The sequence below is a fragment of the Thamnophis elegans genome, chromosome 12 (assembly GCF_009769535.1).
Source record: "Thamnophis elegans isolate rThaEle1 chromosome 12, rThaEle1.pri, whole genome shotgun sequence".
NCBI lineage: Eukaryota > Metazoa > Chordata > Lepidosauria > Squamata > Colubridae > Thamnophis > Thamnophis elegans.
The window spans coordinates 57,719,239-57,743,923 of NC_045552.1; the positions used below are offsets into that span (position 1 = coordinate 57,719,239).

The 24,685-nt window shown below is 44.9% G+C and overlaps 1 protein-coding gene across 4 annotated transcripts in view; it reads right to left on the reverse strand.

Moving 5' to 3' along the window:
• The window catches only part of ATP11C (ATPase phospholipid transporting 11C), a 72,798-nt gene extending 48,417 nt beyond the window's left edge, over positions 1–24,381 (reverse strand). The window contains exons 1-2 of one of the 4 annotated variants that reach the window (XM_032228075.1): positions 23,912–24,380; positions 557–676 (exon numbers count right to left, since the gene is read on the reverse strand). In XM_032228075.1, the coding sequence (XP_032083966.1) occupies positions 557–676; positions 23,912–23,938 (147 nt within the window). In that variant the 5' untranslated portion in view covers positions 23,939–24,380. Of the gene's footprint in view, positions 1–556; positions 677–6,281; positions 6,433–23,911 lie in introns of those variants that run through there. The other 3 variants (XM_032228076.1, XM_032228077.1, XM_032228078.1) reach the window with 3 other exon arrangements.
• Positions 24,382–24,685: the final 304 nt, after the last annotated feature.

A 24,685-nucleotide genomic window follows, 5' to 3' on the forward strand; every position in this document is an offset into this window, starting at 1 on the left:
CCATGGGCTTGACCCAAGTAATTCGAGGCCCAACCCACTCAGCGGGAGAGTAGAGTATTGTTTAATGGAGTTTAGAGTATTGTTTAATTCCAGGTTTTGTATAGAGTGGGATTAAAATATTTTTAAAAACGCCATAGGGTTAGGTATGCTGGTCAGATTGAGACTCTAAAGCAGGGGTGTCCGATCTAGGCAACTTTAAGACCTGTGGACTTTCAACTCCCAGAATCCCTCAGCTCGCCAGGGTGAGGATTAGCTGGCTAAGGCTGCATTGAGTTGAAGTCCACAAGTCTTAAAGTTGCCAAGGTTCGACAAAACTCTTCGATACTGGAATTGTAAAGCCAACGTGTGAAGATCTGAGGTCCGTTCCCATATCTTAAGTCAGACTACCGCTTCCCTCATTCCCAACCAGGATGGGCTATACATCTGGAAACCTCTAGAAGGCAACCAGTTGTGGAAGGACCTTCTGAATCTTGATATAAGGAGCCCCTGCATGGCTAACCCTCAAGCTTGCCATGGAACAGAGGGATCCAACCGACGAAGTTCCATTAATCCATACCTTGGAGGAGACAATTTGATTGGAGCAGAACTTTTGGGGCACATAAGCTTCAATATGAGGAACCAAGTGGTGGCCAACCACTATAGTCCGAGTCCCAACTCGCTTTTCTTCCCCAGCGAACTAGGAAACAAGAAAAACAACAACAACAAAGTTGTCAATGATGTATGTGTTTGTGTGTGTTAATGTTCTTGGAACTTGGTCTCCCACAAACACAGATTTATACGTGACGGTTCCTTGCCAATTAATAAAGGCAGCTTTCTCCAACTGATGCTGTCATATTGTGTGGAGAGAACAAATCCCACATTTCTCAACTAAGATGTAGACCAAGAATGGTCTTCAACCACGTCAATGCACTGGAATCATCTGGTTTAACCGACAGCTGTGAGCAGGCCGTTCATATTGATTTCTGGGACAATGTCCAGTCATTCCTACATCTGAGGAAAAGCACTCTTCGGTCGAGATAGCCGGCAGGAGTCCCGTCCCCCCCAAACAGCGATAATTCAGAATTATTTTCATGCTTTTTAAAGCAGCGCCTAGAATTTCTAGCAATTGGACGATCTCGATCTTCGTTATTATGCAGAAATTATACCGTTTTTCCCATTGCAACATTTGTGTGATGGGTAGTAATTATAGTTTTCCTCAACAGCAGAAAAGCTTGTGCCAGAAATTGGCAGCCTTTCTCTCCCGTTTTGAATTCTAACCGAGCCTTCCCACTCATTATTTTTCTTAAAAAAAAGAAACATGTATCCTGCCTTTCCATCCAACTGGAATCCACAGGGCAGCAAAGAATAACATCAAACAAAGAATTAGCACGGTAAATGTTTTCAAAATACACAAAAAAAACGTTCCCACGGAGCTTCCAAACAGCAGAGGTAACAAAATGAAAGAGGCAGCGTCAGCAGAAAATCCCCCCAATCTCTGAAAATCGAATTATGCATTTCGCTGATCTGGAAAAACGTTCAGTAGGAAAAGATGTCTCCCCCCCCCCCCTCTATTCATTCTTGCCCCTCTTGTTTAGATGCTAGATGGAAATCCAAAAGAACGACAAGGAAGCGAAGGCAACCCACCACCACATCGTCATCAAGAAAAGCAACACAAACGGTGTGTGGACCGACAAATCTTGTTCAACTGGATGACATAACTGGTTTAGTAACAACTTCCAGAATGCTGGCCAGAAGCAAAAGGACAACAGTTCATTTCATAAACCATCCATTTCTGAAGAACTCAGATTTCTGGAGAACATCCATTTTAATTCTCATAACACCACCACAGCAGACTCGAAGGAACAAATCGGACAATTCTGGACTTTTCCAAATCAAATGGATATCCACACTGAATCCTGCCTGAATCTCAACAAGGCTGCCCAGAAGATCCAACTCTACCACCAACTCTGAAGACGCCAATCCCATGACAATATCCACTGTACACCAGAAACACCTTCACCAACCATCTTGGCTGGCATATATGCAAGAATCTTCTATACCAGAAGCTTCTACCCATTCTGGAGGCACTCTGTGGAAGTTCCTCGGTGCAAAATCCATTTTGAACTGAAGAAGTTCCTTTAAAAAAAAACAAAAAAAAAAACAACCCAATTTTTCTTCTGCCACAGGACCTACCATAGAAGCATCAAGGCTCATTCTAGAGAATGCAGATAGATTTGAAGGAAGCTCACCCCGTAGAGCTCAAAAATTGCCCCACAATCAAGCTTGGTTTCAGAGATCGAAACTTTCCTAGTTGGAGAAAAGTTTCCACGTGGTTTTTAAGTGCCAGGAAAGAAGGAAGAGAGAGGGAAGGAGGGGAGAAAGGAGGGGAGGGGGAGAGAGAGAGAGGGAGGGAGGGAGAGAAAGAAAGAAAGAGAAAGTGTCCAACATACTGTTGCTGATTTCATAGTCCATCTTTATCCAGCCCCTAATGGAAAACGGAAAAGGACTCAGATAAAAAGCAGGAATGTTGCAGGAACTTTTTTCTTCTGGCCTACGACCTGGATAGTCCCTGGTTTCAGATTGTCTAAAGCTCCAGAATATTTTTTTTATGACTTCAACATACACCCCTCCAACACTTCTCTGGAAAAAGCTGATCGGAACCAAAATAAAACGGAACAAAATGAAACAAAACTAAAAAAATAATAATTAAGAATATGTCCTTCCTCTTTTGGCTTTGGTGGGCGAAGGATTCGTGGAAGTAGCCGTGTTGCCGGGAAGATGGAAGGAAAGCCATCAGGCCAAAAAAAATTCTCAAGGGCATCTTGAAAACAAAACCCTTGACATTTTGTGTGATATGCAGCCAGATTTCCTCATGGTTGTGTCAGGGTCATTCTTGTTCCTTCCACCCCATCCTTTTTTTTAAAAACTGTGTGAAGATTAAATTCTTGGAAGACCGTGCAAGATATTTCCACGTGGGATGGAAACACACACACACACACACACACACACACCTAGATTTCCAGCTTGTCCATTTTCATCTCTAGAATAGAAACTGTATTTTAGTGTATCCATCTTTCTTTCTTTCTTTCTTTCTTTCTTCTTCTCTTTTTCTTTCTTTCTTTTTACTTCCTTCCTTTTTTCTTTCTCCCTCCCTCACTCTTTCTGTTTTCTTCTTTCTTTCCTTCCTCTATTTCCTTCCTTTTTCTCTCTATCTATTTCTTTCTCTCCTTCCTTCCTTCCTTCCTTCCTTCCTTCCTTATCACCTATCTTTCTATCCATCCACCAACCCTTCCCTCCCCCAACCATTATTCTGGATGTCCAAACACCATGAAATCATGGGCAGCAAAATGCCTGGACCCCAAACGTAGATTCACACACGCACTGCTATCCCTGGCTTGCTTTAATCACAGTTTGTCCAAAGCTAAGCTTCAAACCAATGGGTTCCACCTGACACACTGATAGGATCTGGCCTACTTACTAAGCCAAACCATAGTCTGCTTGATTTCTGTGTAGCTTACTGAAGGTAACTAACACAATTAAGCCATGATTTAAGGCTCAGTGTGAGATCTGAATCCAGGGATTTGGGATGGCTGGTAAACCCAAAAAAGCAAACATTAGTTTTAGTAAGACACATCAACTCCACCTCTGACTATATTATATTCCAGAGTCTTTATCAGAATGACGGTTGAGATTATGAAGGTGATCGCTGACTAATAGGACACAAATATAAAATGAGATCAGATATTTCTCTTCTCCATTTCACCAAACCATAGTTTGGTGCCCCAATTCCATAAGCCCTAGCAGCATGAGCAGGGCATACAAAACCACAATCTGAAACACCCTAGCCAACTACATAGCCCATCTTACGTTAGGACTAGCACATCCCTCCATGGCCAATGCATCAACCCATCCTCTGGTCCCAATTCACACGCCATTCAATTCACCCATCCCACCCTAATTATGGTCCTTGGCTTTTCAAATCCCCAGAGGTGGCTTGCATACAATACAGAACAGAACAATGCTTGTTAACGTCACGACTTTGATCTCAGCGCCCACCGGTTCTGGGTGTTGGGGGTCCATGGATGGTTCTAGAATAATGATGGGGGAACCTCCAATCTGGGGCACTCAGAGCCCACAAAGCTGGTCCTGCCCTCGCCAAGGTGAGAGGTGCTGTTCCTGGAAAGTGTTCCATGACAACCAGCCAGCCCAGGACTGGCAGTTGGCAGTGGAATTCCAGCATCCAGAAGGAGAAAAAAAAACTATCCGGAAATATCCATAGGAAACTGCACCTGTAGTTATTTTTAAAAAGATATAGGGACAAATCCATATACACATCTGTATACAGGAAACTGCATTTATTTATTTATTTAAAAAAACTATAGGGACACATCTGTAAACAGGGAACTGCATCTGTATTTTTGAAAAGATACAGGGACACATCTGTATACAGCGACGGCATCTGCATTTTATCAAGGCCCAGGCGCACATCTGTATGTACATCTATATACAGGAAACTGCATCTGTATTTTTGAAAAAGATACAGGGACTCATCCGTGCTGAGTTCAGCTTAATTCAAATTGCAATACATACAAATCAGCTTGGTTATGTATTGAGCCAATGATGCTCTTAATGGCATCCATCTCAGAGGGGCGATTGCTAAAGAACAAGTCCCATAAAAACATATACAGACGAAGAAAAAATAATTTCCAGTCCAGCATGGCTATTTTAAAGATCAGGAAAGATTCAAAATCCAGTTTATCCTTTCCTTTCTTTGTGTCTTTTAAGTGTCTTTAAAAAGACCTTATGCCGTGTCTTTTTAAATCAGGACAAGCCTGTTCTTACTACTGTGAAAATTTTAATATTTTCAGGCTGAAAGGTTTTTAATACATAATCCGGATTGTTGTTGGGGGCAATACGCTGACTCTGTAAACCGCTTAGAGAGGGCTGAAAGCCCTATGAAGCGGTATATAAGTCTAACTGCTATTGCTATTGCTATAATCCAGGTTTACCAAAGCAAGTTATCAGAAGAGACTTCACAGGAATAAGTTGTTGTGGTGCTCTCTGAGCTTGCAAATGTTTCACTACCCAACTAGGTGACAACATCAGTAAGAGTTGAGGTTTGCTTCCTGTCTATATATATATATATATATATATATATATAGTAGCTTGCCTTGCCAATGTTGACGGAAGTGAAGATTAGTGTGTTGTTTACTGCTTGCTTGTTTGTCTGGGGTTAATCCCTGCTTATCTGGGCATTGGCAGTTGAGCTCTCTCAATAATTTGGAACAGAGAAATATGAATGTTTGTTCAAAACACCTCTGCCTTTAACCCCCATACTGTATTGCGATTGTAAAACAAAAGTCCAAAATTAAAAACAAGGCAAACTGAAATCAGGCCCATAGATCTACAACTAAGTTACGTGATGGGGTGGGAGGGGTGGGGGGGGATAAGATATTTAGGGGTGAGGGACGATGAAAGAATCTAAACCAGAAATCTCTTCCAATTAAAATAGACAATGAAGTGAACACATGACTTTCTCCTATGGGCTTCACGTGGGTTTACAGACCCAGTATATTTATTTTGATTCTTGAAAATATTATCTGAAGCAAAACATCTTTTTCTTTTGTATTAAATCCTTAAAAATAAACTTGGGGGGGACGGGGGACACACACAACACAGAAAACGTATTTTTCATACTAAGAGTACACTTTGCCCTCAATGGAAGTCTGATTTACTGGCAATACGTTTGCACAATATAAAGATTTATTGTTACTGGCAGAATTCAGGACTCAAGATTATTCTAACAACAATAAAAAGTAGCTTATTCCAAGTCGTTCATTCCCAAATAATTTTTAACGCTGTCACACCATTTGAAAAGGAAACCAATTATTTCACAGAATGAATAGAAAGAGGAGGAAATCTAATTAAAAGATTGCTTAACTAATGCGGATATTTCAATTAGCCCCTCATTAAAGAAATATATACATATAAAGCAAGTAACCCATTTGCAATTCTTTTAAAAAAAGCTTCCTTTTGCTCTACAGGGGAAAAATCCTTCAAGGAGACATTCTGGTTTAGCTGCTTCTTGGGGGGTTTTTTTGCCTGGAAATTTTCTTTTGGGTGTAAACAAGGAGAGATAGAAGTTTATTTATATCACCGAATTTATTTAGCCGCTCAACTTGCGGATAGGTGAGTCTGGACACTTATAAATTTAAATCTTTGCCCTGCCTTTTGCTTATCAAATTTTACACCTGGGCCAAATCCAGAATGACACTGAAGAAAATCACCCTAAACAAACTTACCAACTTTGGCCAAGCTCTCAACACCACATCTGGGGTTAAAGAAAATTCCATTTCTTGCAAGACAGCCAAATATTTTTCACAGGGGAAGAGAAGAAACAGAGTTTGAAGATCTAAAATGGATTTATTGACCCCCCCCCCACCAAGAGCAAAAAAAGGCAATAGGCTTTCCAAAAAAATCAGATTATCTAGGCTGAAAGGCATCCAATTTAAACAAACACCCCTTCCAGGGGGAGGAGCTAGGAGTTGGAGTAAACCTGGTTGTGTTTTAAAGCTACAATCCTATTTTTGCTAGTAAGTAAACCCAACAGAGCAGCACAGTCAGGGAACCTAATAAATGAATAAAAACTCGCACTACAAAGGCATCTCTTTGGGGATAATTTCTCCCCAAAAGGTCACATTTCAACAATCAGTTGTGTACAAGATGTTAAACACATTGAATGATGTCTTATGAAATATATCCAGGCTGCCATTAGCTATTGTATTTGCCAGAGTAGTAAGCTACATTAAAATAATTTGTTGGGAACAAATCAACATAAGCCCATTATTTAATATATTTGCTTATACCGGATCAAATTTCACATTTCAAGCTGCAGTATTTATCTGCAAATTCATTTATCACGGGCCAATAGAATAAAATGGAATAACAGAGTTGGAAGGGACCTTGGAGGTCTTCCAGTCCAACCCCCTACTTAGGCACGAAACCCTATAGCACAATAACTAAGCACAGCACACCCAAGGAATGAAAGCATCGTTCTGTGCCATAAAATACTACCATTAATGCTAACACGTTAATATAAGGAGTTCCTATATAGACCAATATTTCTTGGCAACTTTAAGATGAAATCTTAGAGATCAAATTTGAGATGAAATCTTAAAAGTCTTCTAACTTGGAAGTCCACTAAGCTCTTCTCAAGCTGAAGTCAACACATCTTAAAGCTCCCAAGGTTGAAAAGTATTGTCCTACATCAAAGGCAGAGCACATACATTATTTCAGTCAGGGCCATCTCTAGAGTGGGATTCCCCCCCCCCAAAAAAAAGCCACAATCACAGCATCGACAGTACGATAAGACCTCCCTGCCTCTTTTACACTTGTTGTATGATGCATAAAGCCACAAAGAGAGGGAGTCAAGATATTTTCAAAGCAATGAGGGCAGGACAAGAAGCAATGGGCGGAAATTAATCAAGGAGAGAAGCAACTTAGAACTAAGGATAAATTTCCTGACAGTGAGAACAATTAATCAATGGAACGACTTGTCTCCAGAAGTTGTGAATGCCCCAACACTGGAAGTCTTTAAGAAGATGTTGTCTGGAATGGTTATAGGGTTTCTTGCCTAAGCAGGGGTTGGACTAGAAGACCTCCAAGGTCCCTTCCAACTCCTATCCTATCCTATCCTATCCAATTCTATCCTATTCTATTCTGCATATAAAAGAACTAAGTCCTCCTCCCCTCTCCACCATTATCTTAAATAGCATAGCACCATGGAAGTGACCGAAACCCTACAAAGGCTTCTATTTGCGCCATCACGTAACTTTAAAGTTTAAAGCAGACTCCAAGAACTATGCAAACAGAACTTGACTCTGCTTAAGTGAAGCAAGGTATTTAAAAGCAGCTCTACGGTAGTCACACCAACAATCACACGGCAGTACATCAAAGCCTGGTGCGATTCTACGCCCTGGCGTGTTTCTACATGCATGCATTTCCTGTCTGAAAACTCCCAATTCTACGAAAGCGGTTTTCCCACCAGTGTCAATTTCACCTCCTTTAGACAACACTTCCTCGTGTCCAAATATTATCTTTGGGTCTTGGAAGGCCAGGCCCTAAATAAGCAACCTAGGAGACAACCCCAGAGCACGGCTGTCTCCACCATGTCCTCGAAGAGCATAGATGTCCCAGGGTTGAGAGAGATGGACAGGAATTCTCGGTATCTGGGGGCCCGTGGCATGCTTTTTCTAAGCTGAGCATGATTGGCTTGACTTGAACTTAGATAAGAGATGGAGAGCAGAGCTGCGGGGAAGAGGGAGAATTGAGAGGAAAAAATATCTTAGTAGACCATCAACTTGACGTATACTAAGAGCCAGTTTGGTTGAGAGGTTAAGGCACCAGGATAGAAAGCAGGAGACGGTGAGTTCTAGTCCCGCCTTAGGCATGAAACCCAGATGGGTAACTTTGGGCCAATCACCAGGAGATGGGGAGTTCTAGTCCTGCCTTAGGTATGGAAGCTGGCCGATTTGTATCCTCCTTCCTTCCTTCCTTCCTTCCTTCCTTCCTTCCTTTCCTCCCTCCCTCCCTCCCTCTCTTTGTGCCTCTGTTCTTTCTTCTTTATCTTTCCTGCCTTTTGTTTCTATTTTCGTATAACCCCTGACCTCCGGTCCTTCCGGCGCGCCCTAAAAAGTTGGCTTTTCCAGCAAGCCAGCCTGGCCTGAACAAAATGAAATAAATTATTGATCACTGTTAATTTTAATTCCATTTTTTAAAAAAATGTTATTGTTAATTCTAATTGAGTTTGTTTGGGATATTCTATTTAATTTTTTTTTAAACTTTTGTATTACGTGTTTCTTTTAATGCTGTACTCTGCCCTGAGTCCTTGGGAGAAGGGCGGCATATAAATCTAATAAACCAAACCAAACCATTTTATAACAGTTTAAAAATGTAAAGCACAATATAGGTAAACAATACTTGGTCATACGTAGCTAAGTATAAATAAATAAAGAATTGTACATAAAAAAACATTCTAAAAATGAATGAAACCACTTTCGTATTTAACTAAGAACACTGCATGGAATTGGAGTCTTGGAGTCTGCAGGAGTTAAATTCAGTTCGAAAGTGACTTTATCTTTAAAGACTTTTTTTTAAAAGCTTCTCCCTCTAATATTATTAACTGCTGGATTTTTACTGAGCAGCCAGACCTAACCTTTGTCCCACAAGCAACCTGGGATTTGATTAACTTCAGCAACAATGATATGAAATGACTAAAAGTTGACTCATCTCTTGATTTTTGCTCCTTCCTTTATGATTTCGAGGATTTCAGGCCAGAAATCAATGGAATTCCAAGGAACTTTGTACACTCAAGTTCTTTTAAATCCAACACCCAGGCTAGATTTCCACACACACACACACATATACACACACAAAAATAGATTCTTCCCTCCCCCTGAATTGTGAGCCGTCCTGAGTCCCCTCAGGGAAAAGGGCGGCATACAAATAAAGCTAAAATCAAATCAAATCAAAATTCTTTTGCTTCACGCCCAGTAAAGCAAATGTTTTCCAAGAACTAAAAAAATAAAGATAACGAAACAGTTCTAAGATAAGGCAAACCATGTGCTCTACAAATTCCCAGAGCTGGGTTTTTAATGCAGGAAGAAGGAAAAATTTGATCAAATTATTTCTTCTTTTTAGTCTCTTAGTAGCATAAATGTTTTTTTTTAAAAACCCCAAAGCTGCGTAGCCCAAGATTATCAGTGCAAAAAGAGACTGTCTACATCAGAGGTGGCATTCTGCCGGTAGTGGCGGTGGTGTGAGGCTGTGCCCACCCACCCACAGGTGATCACGGACCTTCTGCGCATGCACAAAAGGTTCTGTGCATGCCCAGATGTGTGGGGGGGGGGGCGTGCCCCCTGCTATCGAACCGGTAGGGAAGATAAGAGGATACCACTACCGCCCTACGTCCTTGGCAAGACGGCCTATTGATTGCAAAGGGTCTCCGCCAAGTTTTGAACAGCAACCGTCGCTGAAGTAGCTAAACAGAATAACGCAAAAAAAGGAAAGGGAAAAAAAAAGCAGGAAATATGAAGTGACAAGAACCACTGATGTCCCTGAGCCAAAATAGCTTTTTCTTCCGATAGTTTTATTTCGGCTTAAGAGCTTTTGGTTTAGTTCCTCATTCCTCAGGTCTCTAGCACTTCCAACAGCACCAGAGGTGGGTTCCTAGCAGTTCGCACCAGTTCGGTAGAACCGGTTCGTCAAATCTACTGAACCGGTTAGAAGAGGTTCCACCAGTGGACCTGGAAAGCAGGCCACACCTACAGAAGAGGCTCCAAAAGTTTTTTTGAAACCCACCACTCACACACACACACACACACACACAGAGAGAGAGAGAGAGAAAGAGAAAGAAAGGAAGAAATAAATAAACAAAAAAAGAGAAAAAGAAATAAAACATGAGAGAGAGATGAAAGAAAAAAAGGAAAAAGGGACAGAGAGACAAAAGGAAGGAGAGAGAGAGAGAGAAAGAAAGAAAACACATGGCCGGCAAGCCACTCCCACCAGGTCACATGGCCAGCAAGCCACTCCCACAAAGGAGGCCACACCCACAGAGTAGGTTCCAAATATCTTTGAAACCCACCACTGAACAGCACGTACTTGTGGCAGTCACAAAACACAATACGGCTTCATACTACGAGCACGGAATTGTTACGTTAGGGTTAGACGGAGCACGAATGCTAAAACTAATTGCAATTTGGGCTTCTTCACTTGTGTGGATTCAGTCCTTAGGTTTGCAAAAGAGATCTTTTATTCTGAAATATTGATTAGGGGCAGACAGATGAATGTTAACTTAAAGAAACTTAAGAGGTGATTAAAAAAAGAAAGATTCCACAAAAAACATCGCAAACAATTCTTCTAGGAGTGGGAAACTTAAGGTCAGCATAAACATGATTATTTTTAGTTGGCGAAGGAAGGAAGTCGAAGGACGATTCTAACACTTGAGCGCTGATGCCTAGAGAGAAAATATTCCATTATATTTGCAGAGCAACGTTTCCATTCATTTCCAAAAGTAGCCAAGGTGGTTTTGATGTGAAAATAAACCTGAAGGTTGATTAAGGCTATTTTCAGAGTTTTGGAACCCTTGGCTTCCTCTGGGGTTTTTTAAAAGATTAAATTGGCACCTGGCATTTTTGTTTATTCATTTTCATTATATTTCTACACAGGAACCAAATGATTTCCCCTCGATCTACTTTTCTCTTCAACGACCCTTTGAGGGAGCCCAGAATGAGCTATTACTCCTAATCCTGAGCCTACTCTAACAGAGGTGGATTTGAACCAGGGGTGAAATTCAAATTTGTTTACTACCGGTTCTGTGGGCGTGGCTCGGTGGGCGTGGCAGGGGAAGGATACTGCAAAATCCCCCTTCCCTCCCCACTCGGGGGCCAGCCAGAGGTGGCATTTGCCAATTCTCCGAACTACTCAAAATTTCCACTACCGGTTCTCCAGAACCTGTCAGAAAAACCTGCTGGATTTCACCCCTGATTTGAACCCAATCCAATCTTTTAATCCAACCCATTCTGTCTCTACTCAATTTTATATTTTCACTGTCGGTTTTGACTGGTTTGTCTGCGATATCTGGATGTTTATAGCCCAGCATGCATTTAAACATTCTCATGCAATGCAAAGTGTTTCAGTCAGTACGTTCTGAGCCAGCTCCCCAAACACGACAAATTCTCTGTAGCTGAAGCAATAATTCCTCTCTTAGGAGCTCCAGCAAACGTTTCTCTCTCGCCGCAGGCTAACAAGTCTGTCCGATGAATAGTTCTCTGCTACATCTATTCATCTCCGCCACCTGCCTTTGATCCCCAGAGCTCGGGTGGGGCTTTGCTAGCAGCGGTGGCTCTTCCATCTCAAGGACCGGCCCATAGATTTCTACTGCTCTCCTCTCCTCTGTCACTTCTATTCATCTCCGCCCCCTGCCTTTGATCCCCAGAGCTCGGGTGGGGCTTTGCTAGCAGCAGTGGCTCTTCCGTCCCAAGAACCGGCCCATAGATTTCCACTGCTCTCCTCTCCTCTGCCCTTTGCACATCTGTGCGTCAGGCAGCAGACTTGGGGGCTGTTGACTCTCTATCTGAGGGCTGATGGACAGCCCAGGCTCTGTCTCTGTCTCTCATTCTCTGTCAGGTCCACTCCCTCTTCCCCCCTCGGAGCTCTCAGGTTTCCTCCTCCTCCTCCTCCTCCTCCTCCTCCTCCTCCTCCTCTGATTCGGCTGCTGGAGGCTCTGGCAGCCGACAGGCCATAACAGTGCAAATTTGTTCTGCACACACACAAAAAATACTACTAAATTCCATTTTGCTCTACGTCGGGATATACTTCCACAGAAATGGCACCTATCACTCAAAACGGTCAGCAAATGAGAACGCTCGTTACATTCAATGTTCCTTTTTCCCCCCACGCATCTGTTTTGCAGATTGATTAGCAAGCTGCATTACTAAGATCCTGGCTTTCAATTTCCTAAAACAAATGTTTTATCAGCTGCAGTCAGGAGCGAGAAGTAAATGTCCCCGAATCCAAACAAATGGATTTCCTGGTAGAAACAGGATTGGGCTGATAGTCCTTGATTTACGACCACAAGGAAGCCCCAAATTAATGTTGCTCAGTGATGCGTTTGCTCAAGTGAGTTTTGCCCCCATTTTACGATGTCCCTGACCACGGTTGGTTCAAGGAATCATTGCACTTGTTAGTAACTTAACAACAGCCGTGTAGGGTCTGTAACATGGTTGTTAAGGGAATCTGGCTTGTCAGAAGACGGCAAAAGGGGATCACGAGACCCCCGAGGTGGGACGCTGCAACCGTCGTAAATGCGAACCAGTTTGCCAAGCATGTGAGTTTTGATCATGTGATCCTCAGAGACGCTGCAATGATTGTAAGTGTGAAAAAAGGTCACATTTGCAACTTGGAATGGTCACTAAATGAACTGAGATTGGATAACCATGTGTCTGAAGTGGTGTAGGGTTTCCTGCCTAAGCATGGGGTTGGACTAGAAGACCTCCAAGGTCCCTTCTAACTCTGCTATTCTATTCTATTCTATTCCATTCCATTCTTACTTTACTCTACTCTATCAACTCTACTCTACTCTACTCTACTCCACTCCACTCCACTCCACTCCATTACATTCTTACTCTACTCTACTCTATCAACTCTACTCTACTCTATTCTACTCTACTCTACTCTATTCTACTCTACTCTACTCCACTCCACTCCACTCCACTCTACTCTACTCCAATCCACTCCACTACATTACATTCTTACTCTACTCTACTCTATCAACTCTACTCTACTCTACTCTACTCCACTCCACTCCACTCCACTCCACTCTATTCATTGTGGGAGCTTTATCACTGGAAGTTTTCAAAAAGAGACTGGACTCCCTTCTGTCAAAAATGGTGTACGGTCTGCTTGGACAAGGGTTGGACTAGATGACCTACAAAGTCCCTTCCAACTCTGTTAATCTGTTTCTGTTCTATTCTATTCTATTCTATTGTTGTGAATACCAGTATACAGTTCTCAACCCAATTAGAACACAGAAAGATATACACGCACTCACACCGAGTGGCTGTTTTCCCCTGAACACAGCTGGCCCGGGGATCCCACCAGCTCTTTAAATCATTGACTAAGTGCAGAGTAATGAGTAAAAAAAGGAGTAGCATTAATAATAAGGGCAGAGTTACTCTCCTACTGGTAGGAAGCTGTTCTTAGCATGCCACCAGGAAGAACAAATGCTCTTTATTTCTTTCTTGTTATGCCTTGCTCTCCTTTATTTACTGCTGCAACCCGAAACTCCAGCTGTTCTTACAGCCGTAAAAAAAAGAAGAACTCTCTTAAAAAACAAACCTTCTTTTCTCTGTGGGTTGTGAACTGTCTTCTTTGCGGGTTGCCACAAAGAAGAATCAAGCGATTCTCGAAAGCACCTGAAAGCAGGAGATGAATCAACGGATGGAAACTCATCAAGGAGAGAAGCAACCTTAAAACGAAGGAGGAATTCCCTGACAATAAGGACAATTAACCAGTGGAACAGCTTGCCACTAGAAGTTTGTGAGTGTCCCATCGCTTTTAAGAAGAGACTGGACCGCCACTTATCCAGAAGGGCACAAGGTCTTCTGCTTGAGCTGGACTAGAAGACCTCCAAGGTCCCTTCCAACTCGGTTATTCTGTTCTGTTATTCTGTTAATGCCGTGCTGATAAAAAACACGAGAAAAAGTCAGATTCTACACTGCCCTGAGCACCTTCCTGGAAGGCAGGATATGGTGAAAAAGTCGATATAGCAGCCACACCGATGCGATTGAAGCTCCACTTTTTATAATGTGCTCCATGATCATTCCCTCCCCCCCCAAAAAAAACTTTCCGCCCCTTCAGAGGTGGCATTCAGCAGGTTCTGACCAGTTCTGGAGAACCAGTAGTGGAAATTTTGAGTAGTTCAGAGAACCAGCAAATACCACCTCTGACTGGTCCCACCACCATCTATTCTCTGCCTCCCAAGTCCCAGCTGATCGAGAGGAAATGGGGATTTTGCGGTATCCTTCCCCTGGAGTGAGGAGGGAATGGAGATTTTGCGGTATCCTTCCCCTGGAGTGAGGAGGGAATGGAGATTTTGCGGTATCCTTCCCCTGGAGTGAGGAGGGAATGAAGATTTTACGGTATCCTTCCCCTGGAGTGGGGAGGGAATGGAGATTTTACAGTATCCTTCCCCTGGAGTGAGGAGGGAATGGAGATTTTGCAGTATCCTTCCCCTGGAGTGGGGAGGGAATGGAGATTTTACGGTATCCTTCCCCTGGAGTGGGGAGGGAATGGAGATTTTACAGTATCCTTCCCCTGGAGTGAGGAGGGAATGGAGATTTTACAGTATCCTTCCCCTGGAGTGGGGAGGGAATGGAGATTTTACAGTATCCTTCCCCGGGAGTGGGGAGGGAATGGAGATTTTGCAGTATCCTTCCCCAGGAGTGAGGAGGGAATGGGGATTTTGCAGTATCCTTCCCCTGGAGTGGGGAGGAAATGGGGATTTTTACAGTATCCTTCCCCTGGAGTGAGGAGGGAATGGAGATTTTGCGGTATTCTTCCCCGGGAGTTGGGAGGGAATGGAGATTTTGCAGTATCCTTCCCCTGGAGTGGGGAGGAAATGGGGATTTGCCAGGCCCAGCCATCTACACCACGCCCACCAAGCCACGCCCACAGAACCGGTAGTAAAAAAAATTGAATCCCATCACTGCACCTCTTCTGTAGTTTTCCACCAATAAAAGCCCACTTTTCATCTAACATCTGACTGTGTGCAAGGCTCTGCATGAATGAACAGATGAAATGGCAGTTAAATATAGTCCGAAAGTAATTGTTGGGTCTCTTGAGATGATTATGCCTCTTTTAAAAAAAAGATATATCCATTGCAACGTATGTAAAAAGCCATTTTGTGCCGATCTGTTTCTCAAGTCCCTCGAATATCCCAGTTTTCAAATCAAGCCGAATGTGAGAACAATGCGTAAACACGAAACATTTCAACATCGGATCTCTTGGCTCGGAGAAATGAACCCATTATTGTTTTTTTTCCCATGGCAATTCTTTTCGTAGTTTTAAAAGTGATTCCTTTCCAAGTGATTTGGGGCAAAAGGGAAAGTAATCACAAAGAAATTTCCCAGAAAAACAGAATGAACTTCACACTTTCAAGAAGTGTTTTTTTTTATTGAGAGAAAGTCCCTAAAATTTGGAACTGATTGCTTACGAGAAGTAGATTTTGGCAGTAATTTCCTGGAGAAAAAAAATAATAATGCCTAAAGCCAGGAACAATATTAAATTGTGGGATTCTTGGTGTGCTCTGAGTTTAGTTGTTGGCTTGCAAATGTTTCACGACCCAACTAGGTAACATCATCAGTGCTAGTAGGGAGTGGTGTTTGCTCTCTGTTTATGAATAATAGCTTGCCTGGGCAGTGTTGGTAGCCTATGGTTTTCTCCTTCATAGTTCCTTATATTGTTTACGGCTTGATTGTTTGTCTGGTGTTAATCCCTGCTTATCTGGATGGTGGTGATAGGAGAGGTCACAAACACCAGGTGTTCCAGAAATGTTTTCTTCCAACAAACATATTTCTGCTTCTGCCAAATATTAGAAAATGGGGAGAGGAATAGCACGTGCCCAAGATATGTGTGTGTGTGTGTGTGTGTGTGTGTGTGTGTGTGTTTGGGTGTTTTTTTTCCTGGCCTCGCTGTTGAACTGATTGTTTTGGGTTGGGCAAAGGCATCCTTGATAAAAGTCTATAAATAACAAAGTGGTTGCAGGAATTCACCCAATAAATACTCAATGACTTGGAAATTGCAAGAGAATAACGGAAGCAGCCAACCTGAAGACTTGAGTCTATCACAGTTCTCCTGCAATGGGGAACTTTAGCTCGTCCCACATGGAAGTTGGCTGTCTTTCAAAACAACTTTTGATCTGAAGAGAGGCGTCTCGAGACGGGATTTGAGTTTTTAAGGTCCTGATCTACATTCAGATCTGACGGGTAGCTTTCAAGTAGGATTCAGGCCCCTCTGCAATTTTACCCTGATAGGTGCTGGTCAGAGATGGGTTCCACATAATTTTACCACCGGTTCGCCGTGCACCGAAACTGTGAGCAAGCGTGCGTGCATGCATGCTCGCTTCGTGAGCATGAGTGCCTTCCGCACATGTGTGTGGCTTTCCATGCATGCACTTTGCTTGCATGCACAGTTTGCACACAGGTGCACGGCTTCGAAAACGTGGCTGAAATAGGATGACATACAGCCGGGGCGAACTCGTCCGAGCCGGCCGAATCCCACCACTGGTGCTAGTCCTTATGGTTCCTGGAAGTACGGTCGAATCTGCCTGGCTTCAATGACAGCCCAGCTATAAAAACCCAACTACTTGAGGGACACGTAAAGTCCTTCAGAGCTGCACCTGCAGCTTCAGAGCTGTACAAAACCAGCGTTTTATTAGGTGCTCCATAGGCAATATCTGTTCGCAGTCAAGCCTGTGCTTTGTTTGATTTGCTTCTGAACTTTACCACTGTTACTTCCCTCCCCACAGTCTGTGTCACAAATCATGTTACCCTATAGATGCACCCTGTGAGGCAGGTCAAGATAATTACACACGATATCCCAGCTGGGAGTTGAGCCCAATAACAGGGAATTCCAAAACCAGACTGGCCATTTTGCTAAAATTATGCTGTGTTGTTTTAAATTTGTGTGTGTGTCTGTGTGTGTTTATAAAACTCTGGAGACATCGAAGTTGATTGTCTTGGTTTAACATTAGACTCTTGTTTTCTCTCGCTTGTCTTCTCCTCAAGGCCTATTTTTGCGTCTTTTCTACCCTGGAAGGAAGAATGTTATGAAAACATAATCCTGTTTTTGTTTTTCCTGGCTGCAGAATGGTGTTCAAAGCGACGGGACAATGCAATCATACCAGATGACTATTCTGTAAATCCAGAGTCCTAAGGCGTGGAAAACGTTTGTTCTTTTGCCCTCTCTATCTCCACTTCTCCAATCTCCTGTCCTTGCAGCTTCCCCCAAGTTTTCTTTTTATCTCTCCAAGGCTAACAGGAGCTGGAAACCCTCGGAAGACAAACATGGGTTTTTGCAAAGGCAGTTTCAGGAAACATCCATCTGCTGCCTCTTAAAGCAGCAGAAGGGCCTCAAATGGAACTTGGCAGGGAGGAACGGAAAAGGCCCATCAGACGGAAAAAAAAAGGGGGGGAGAAATAGAGAAAGATTTCAGCCATCCATTTGCAACCGGGGGGAAAACGGCTGCTTCCAAAATATGGTTTTGTTTCGGGGGTTTGAACAGCAGCCAAAGCTGCCATCCGGTCACGGGCCTGGCGAGCGTCTGGGTGAGAAATTTCCCCTCCTTCTGACTCAGGAAAAGATTTGTAATTTTGCAGAAAGCAACCAACCAAGTAGAATTGGTTGAAGAGAAACCCCTCCGCTGAAAAATGGATGATGGAAGAATCCTGGAAGTGGAGGAAGAAAACAGCAGGGAATATTCTTGTGGGAGTGTTGGGAGAATTGTCCATCTGGGTTCAGTTCCAAGTGGGGAGAAAGACTGCTGGAAACATGGCAGCTGCTTGGAAAGATGGTTTTAAAGGTGGACAGGATCCCATGCCTTGAAGATGTTGGTTGAAGGAAAGAAAAGGGGGAGAGATAGCAATAGCAATAGCAGTTAGACTTATATACCGCTTCATAGGGCTTTCAGCCCTCTCTAAGCGGTTTACAGAGTCAGCATATCGCCCCCACAGTCTGGGTCCTCATTTCACCCACCTCGGAAGGATGGAAGGCTGAGTCAACCTTGAGCCGGTGAGATTAGAACCGCCGAACTGCAGATAACAGTCAGCTGAAGTGGCCTGCAGGAGAGCACTCTAACCACTGCGCCACCTCGGCTCTGAGAGTGCCTGGGTTTTATACCCTCTCTGGGCTTTTGAATTCGAGCTTGTATTCTGATTGGTTGTCAGACTCACACGAGGCCACGCAGGGGCAACTCTGTAGGCTGAGCCCCGGGCTTGGTTGAGCCTTGCTGGGTGATGTAAACTTCCCAGGTGCCACGTGGTGAGATGGGTAGAGGGCTAATCCTACCTTTGTTGGCTCTTCTCAATCTTCTCTTACTCTGTGTGTGTGTGTGTGTGTGTATGTGTGTGTGTGTAAACTAAAGCCACAAAAACGGGGTTCACTTTGAAATAAAACTTGTTTCTATGATTCCTATATTCCATTAAGATCTCTTTTTGAACTTGGCAGCTAAAGAGTTATCACATCTGGGAGAAATCCAGCTGTTTCATAACTTTTGGGAAGTACTTTTGCAAGCCACAGAATCCCAGCCAGACCACACAAGGTTTAAATGGAGGAAATATATATGGAATATACAAGGCTGATCATTCTTGGGGGTGCAAATCCAACTTTGTTTCAACCGATTAACTCCCCAAGGACGGGACACATTTTAATGGTGTCATGCGGAGGGAAAAATTAAGACAAATCAGGACAGGACATTAAGTACACTAATATTTATCTTGTGCACATCTGGCTTGGAAATCTGAATCTCTCCCCTGCCCCACCAAAGAGGCTATCTCAAAAGGGCAAAAAGAGTCAATTATGATGACAATATTCCAATATAGATGGTATCAAACATTACAACTAGCCATTTAAAAAAAAACAGTACTATGGGCTATCCTTCAAAGCTCAACTTGAAAGCAAATCTTTTTCCAGCCTTAGAAATAAACTCCATTAAAAAAAAAACCACAATCTTGGCAGCATGTATACAATATTCTGGCACCACAATAAAGGCTCACCTATTTTCAGAAATGGATACCCTTCCTGAATCTTCAAGTCCCATAGGTAAAGGTAAAGGTTCCGCTCACACATATGTGCTGGTCGTTCCCAACTCTAGGGGGCGGTGCTCATCTCCGTTTCAAAGCCAAAGAGCCAACGCTGTCCGAAGACATCTCTGTGGTCATGTGGCCGGCATGACTCAACGCCAAAGGCGCACGGAACGCTGTTCCCTTCCCACCAAAGGTGGTCCCTATTTTTCTACTTGCATTTTTTACATGCTTTCGAACTGCTAGGTTGGCAGAAGCTGGGACAAGTAACGGGAGCTCACTCCGTTACGCAGCGCTAAGGATTCGAACCGCCGAATTGCCAACCTTTCTGATCCACAAGCTGAGCGTCTTAGGCACCTAGCCACTGCATCCCTTTTGAAGTCACACATCATTATATATAATTTTTACATTCTATGCTTTTGCAGTTCCCCACCCTGAACTCATCTGGCTGGCATCCCTTGAAATGTTAACCCTTAACTGAAACCGACACGATTCGTTTAAATAAAAGAACCAGAGATCAGAGAAACGGAATTTGGGGGAAACCACGCCAGGTGTGTTTGTGTGTATTTAAAGGGCGAGATAAATTTATAATGGCCAATCCAATTGAGCAAGTAGCACCTTACATCAACAGCACCAACCTTAACTGGAGGCCTTTATAAGAACGAAATACTAAGACTAATTTTCCGCAGGCTAATTACGTTTCCTTTTTCCAGAAGCAAAGAACGAATGAGGCAATCAAATCCAGAACCAAGTTCTTTTGCGTTTCCGAATGTGCCCGGTGGCAACCTTATTCAGCTTCAGGTTACTGGAAAAAGGAAAATGTTGAGTTGCGTTTCTCAAACTAAAAAAAAAAAAATAGCAGGCACGCTATAAACCAACGCAAAGTCGCAACTCAACGAAAGTAGCAAGTTTGAAGACGGTTGCAAATCTAGTTCACTCAAGGGAGTGCATAAGCGCACCAGCGTGTCTACCGTCCCTGTCTTAAGGTAAAGTTAAAGGTTCCCCTGGCACATATGTGCTAGTCATTCCCGAATCTAGGGGGCAGTGCTCATCCCTGTTTCAAAGCCGAAGAGCCAGCGCTGTCCGAAGACGTCTCCGTGGCCATGTGGCCGGTGTGACTCAATGGCGAAGGCGCATGGGACACTGTTCCCTTCCCACCAAAAAGGGGTTGGGGGGGAGGGGGGAGGGAGGGGAGTATACTAGGTTGGAGGAGGGGTGTTGGATTTTAAGGTAATATGATTGTACATGTATACTGCTATTTTTTCTTTTTTATGTATATTGAAATGGAATTATAAATACCATCAACACAAAAGGGAGTTTGCTCAGAAGCTGAAATACACCAAGTGAATGAGAGGAAGAGTGGGAAGCAGAGGAGAGAAGAAAGATAGGAGGAGAGGGACAGGAGAGAGGGTGAAGGGGGGTAGATGAGGTGTATGAGGAGGAGTGGTAAGGGGAGAGAGGAGAAGGACAAAGGAAGGGGAAGTAGAGTAGAAAACGATGATGGAGGGAGGAAAGGAGGTAGAGAGGGGGAGGAGAGAGGGGGAAGAAAGTGTCGGATCAAAACAAAGGTGGTTCCTATTTTTCTACTTGCATTTTTTAAATGTGCTTTCAAACTGCTAGGTTGGCAGAAGCTGGGACAAGGAACCGGAGCTCACTCCATTACGCGGCGCTGGGGATTTGAACTGCCGAACTGTCAACCTTCCTGATCGAGAAGCTCAGCATCTTAGCCACTGAGCCACTGCGTCCCTGTCTTACTGTCCCCATTTATCTGTATTTATTTCCTTTGTTCATGTTTATGTTCATACCTACACTTACCTTGTATATGTTTCTCTCTCTCTCTCACACACACACACATACGCATATATAGAGAGAGCTAAATAGCTTGAAATAGATCTATACTAGTCTCCCTTTATTTATTTATCAGCACAAATAAAACACAAATATAACAAAGGCAACAGTAAAAATATTGGGTTTCTGTCGTGATGGACTCTTGTGACGAGCCGATTGACAGATGATGGAAGCAATTAGCTTCCTCCCATAATTAGGGCTTACCAGGGGTTGTGACACTATATATATATATATATATATATATATATATATATATATATATATATATATATATATATATAGAGAGAGAGAGAGAGAGAGAGAGAGAGAGAGAGAGAGAGAGAGAGAGAGAGAGAGAGAGAGAGAGAGAGAGAAAGAGAAAGAGAAAGAGAAAGAGAAAGAGATGATTCAAGTTTCCTTTTCTTAGTTAAGTAGTCAGAATTTGGAGCTAATTTTTTTCTGGAGACCTGAAAATGTTGCAAACTGAATCCAGGACCTTTGGCTCACAAAACCGGTATTAGGACAAGTTATTTCTGTCTTCTTTTTTTTCTTCTTCCTCCTTCCCTTCTTTCAGGACACCTCAGGCATACAGGCAGTCCTGGACTTACGACGGTTCATTAGTGACCGTTCGAAGAAATGACAGCACCGGAAAAAATGAACTGTGCGACCGTTTTGTCACACTTAACAACCGTTGCCGCCTCCCCTTGGCCCTGTGATCAAAACCCAGGCCTGTGACCATGGACTCATGGACTGATGCCCATCCTGGGGATCACTTGATTCCCCTTCTGGGATCTTCTGACAAACAAAGTCAAGGGAGAAACCAGATTCACTTAATGACCGGGTTACTAACTCAGCATCTGCAGCGATTCATTTAACAACTGCGCTAAAAATGTAAAATGTGGCCAAGGTGACTTAACATCCGTCTCGCTTAGCTACGGAAATTTTGGCCTCAGCTGTGGTCGTAAGTCAAGGCCCTCTTGTATTACACCGACAGCAGGGCACAAAAAACATCTGGGCGACTTTGACCTCTCTCTTTCCCTCTCAGCCCACCTCACAGGGGGGTTGTTGTAGGGAAGATAGGAGGGGGGAGGTGTGTTGGTTATGTCTAGGAAGATTCTCAGTCATCCAGCTGCCCCAAAGGTGATTTTTTTCAAGAGGCGACTGGACTTTCTGGGGATTTTTTTCTCGGAAGACGTTTCGCTTCTCATCCAGGAAGCTTCTCCAGCGAAACGTCTTCAGAGAGAAAAACAAAGTCCAGTTACTTCTTGGAAGAAGAAAAAAAAGCACCTTTGGGACGTGTGTGTGTGTGTGTGCGTTTTGAATACCTCTGCCACCTGGAGGGATTTGCAAGACAAATCCTAAAGGCAGGATGCAAATCCATAAAATTAAAAAATAAAATAAAATGCACCATCCTTGTAGGCAGCAAATCGAAACTTCCCCGAAAGAACGGAAAGTGAGAAACAAGTGCTTAGAAATGACAAGAAGGAGTTTCGATCTCTGAAGAACAAGGGCTTATTATTATCTCTTCCCTCCTGGTTGAGAAGGCCTTCAACTTCACGCGCACACACACACCCAGCCAGCAGAGATTTGCAGGCAAATTGCTACACACTCACACCCACCCACACCCCTGACAGGCCTGTGTGTGTGTTTATGTTTCTCGAGTGTGCACCATTGTTGGTTTTAAGGCACAATCCCTTGCTGGGCCAGAGAGAGAGAGAGAGAGGAAGAGGGAGAGAGGGAGAGAGGGAGAGGGAGAGAGGGAGAGAGAGAGGGAGAGAGAGAGAGAGGAGGGGGAGGGAGGGAGAGAGGGAGAGAGAGAGAAGGAAAGCAGAATAAATGTTTTTGAAAAGAAAGGCAAGAAGAAAAGGGACAGGAAGGGAGAGAATATGACTGTTGGCATGGAACCTCTCTAATCATAGACAGCCTGGTGAGTGGGGGGGGGGGGGGGAGAAGTTCCCTGCAACCTAAGAGCTAGCTCCTCAGGTTTTCAGGGAGACCTGTTGCTGATGGACTAGCTGTCGGTTTGTAGGGAGGTGGGCTTTTCCCCTCCCCAGGAGGGAGACCCTTTCCTACCTTTCTATTTTCCACACCTTCCTGCTGAAACGCAACGTTCCCCCCCCCCATCTCCCCTTCTCCCCGATTCTCACACCGTTGGGTACCGCTCAAGACTTGCAGGGATGGGGGTGGGAGGGTGGAAATCTTCCCCTTCCTCCTTCTCCAGCCCTGGGCGCTCATCTCAACCCCTCCGCATCCCGCACCCCCAATGGCACGGAGCGGGCAATTCTGGAAAGCCAGGGACAAACCACCTCTCCCCCCCACACACACACACGCAGTCATACTCCTCCTCATAAGGGGCAGGGAAAAAACCCACGTTCTCCCCACCCGCTCTCTGGAAGCCGAGGAGAACAAAAGGATCGGCGGGGAAGGTGGTGAGGAGAAGGAGCGAAGGGACCAATTTGATCCGGGGGGTGGCTGGGTGGGGAGAGGGCCAAGGAAGGAACCGGGGCTCCGGCCAAGGGTTAATCTCCATCCCAAACCCCCAGGCTGCGGGAGAGGGTCCCGCCTGCCCAGCTTCCCCATAGGGAAGGAAAGCGCAGCCCCAAGGCGAGGGGAGAAGCCTGGGCGGTGGGCATTGCGAAGGGTGGGGGGGCGCAGGGAGGCCTCCCAAGGCTGGGGAAGGGGAGAGGGGACCCTCCCTCTTTCCCTCCCTCTCCCCCATCCTCTTGCCCGGCCTCGGCGGAACTTACGAAGCGGTTCAGCTGGCGGCGCAGCATGGTGGAAGTGCCGCAGCGGCGAGGAGAGCCGAGGGGCGCGCAGGGGCAGCGCAGCGCTGCGGGCCTGGCGGGCGACGCCTGCCCCAGCCTGGGCGAAGAGATCCGCAGCTGCCAGGGTCTCTCCGCTACCCCAGCCAAGCCCCAAGCCTCCGCTCGGCCCCAGGCCGGGGTCACCGGGGTTTTTTCCGCATCGTGCAGCCTTCCTCTCCTTCTTCGCCTCCTCTTCCTCCTCCTCGCGCCCAGCCGCAGCCCCCTTGCAGGAGCCCCGAGCCGAGCCAAGGCGCTCAGGCTGGCCGGAGGCGACTGCGGGGCGGCATCGCTGGAGAGGTGGCGGGGGGGGGGGGCCGCCGAGAAAGGCGCGCTTGCCTTCCGTGCAAACAGGAGGAGGAGGAAGAGGAGAAGGCGGCGTTTCGGAGGCCGGAACGCCGCCCTGCAGGCTGGCCGAGGCGCAGGCGGACCCTGCCGGCGGAGGCGCGGCTCCCCAGCCCGGCTCTTCCCCTTCTTGGCCGGGCGCCTCCTTCCAAGCACGCGTGGCGCGCCGCCCAACCGCTCCCCACACCCTGCCCGCCGCTTCTTGGGGCGGATCCTCGCCTCTGCCCGCCCCGTCCGCCGGCACCAGCTGGAGAGGTGTAGCACGGGCGCTGCTGGCGGCCAGGACTAGCGGTTTGGGACCCACTTCTGCGCCTTTTCCTGGATCGCCCCCGTGCGTAAAATTGGAGAGATGCGCCCTTCGGTCAGGGATGTTTG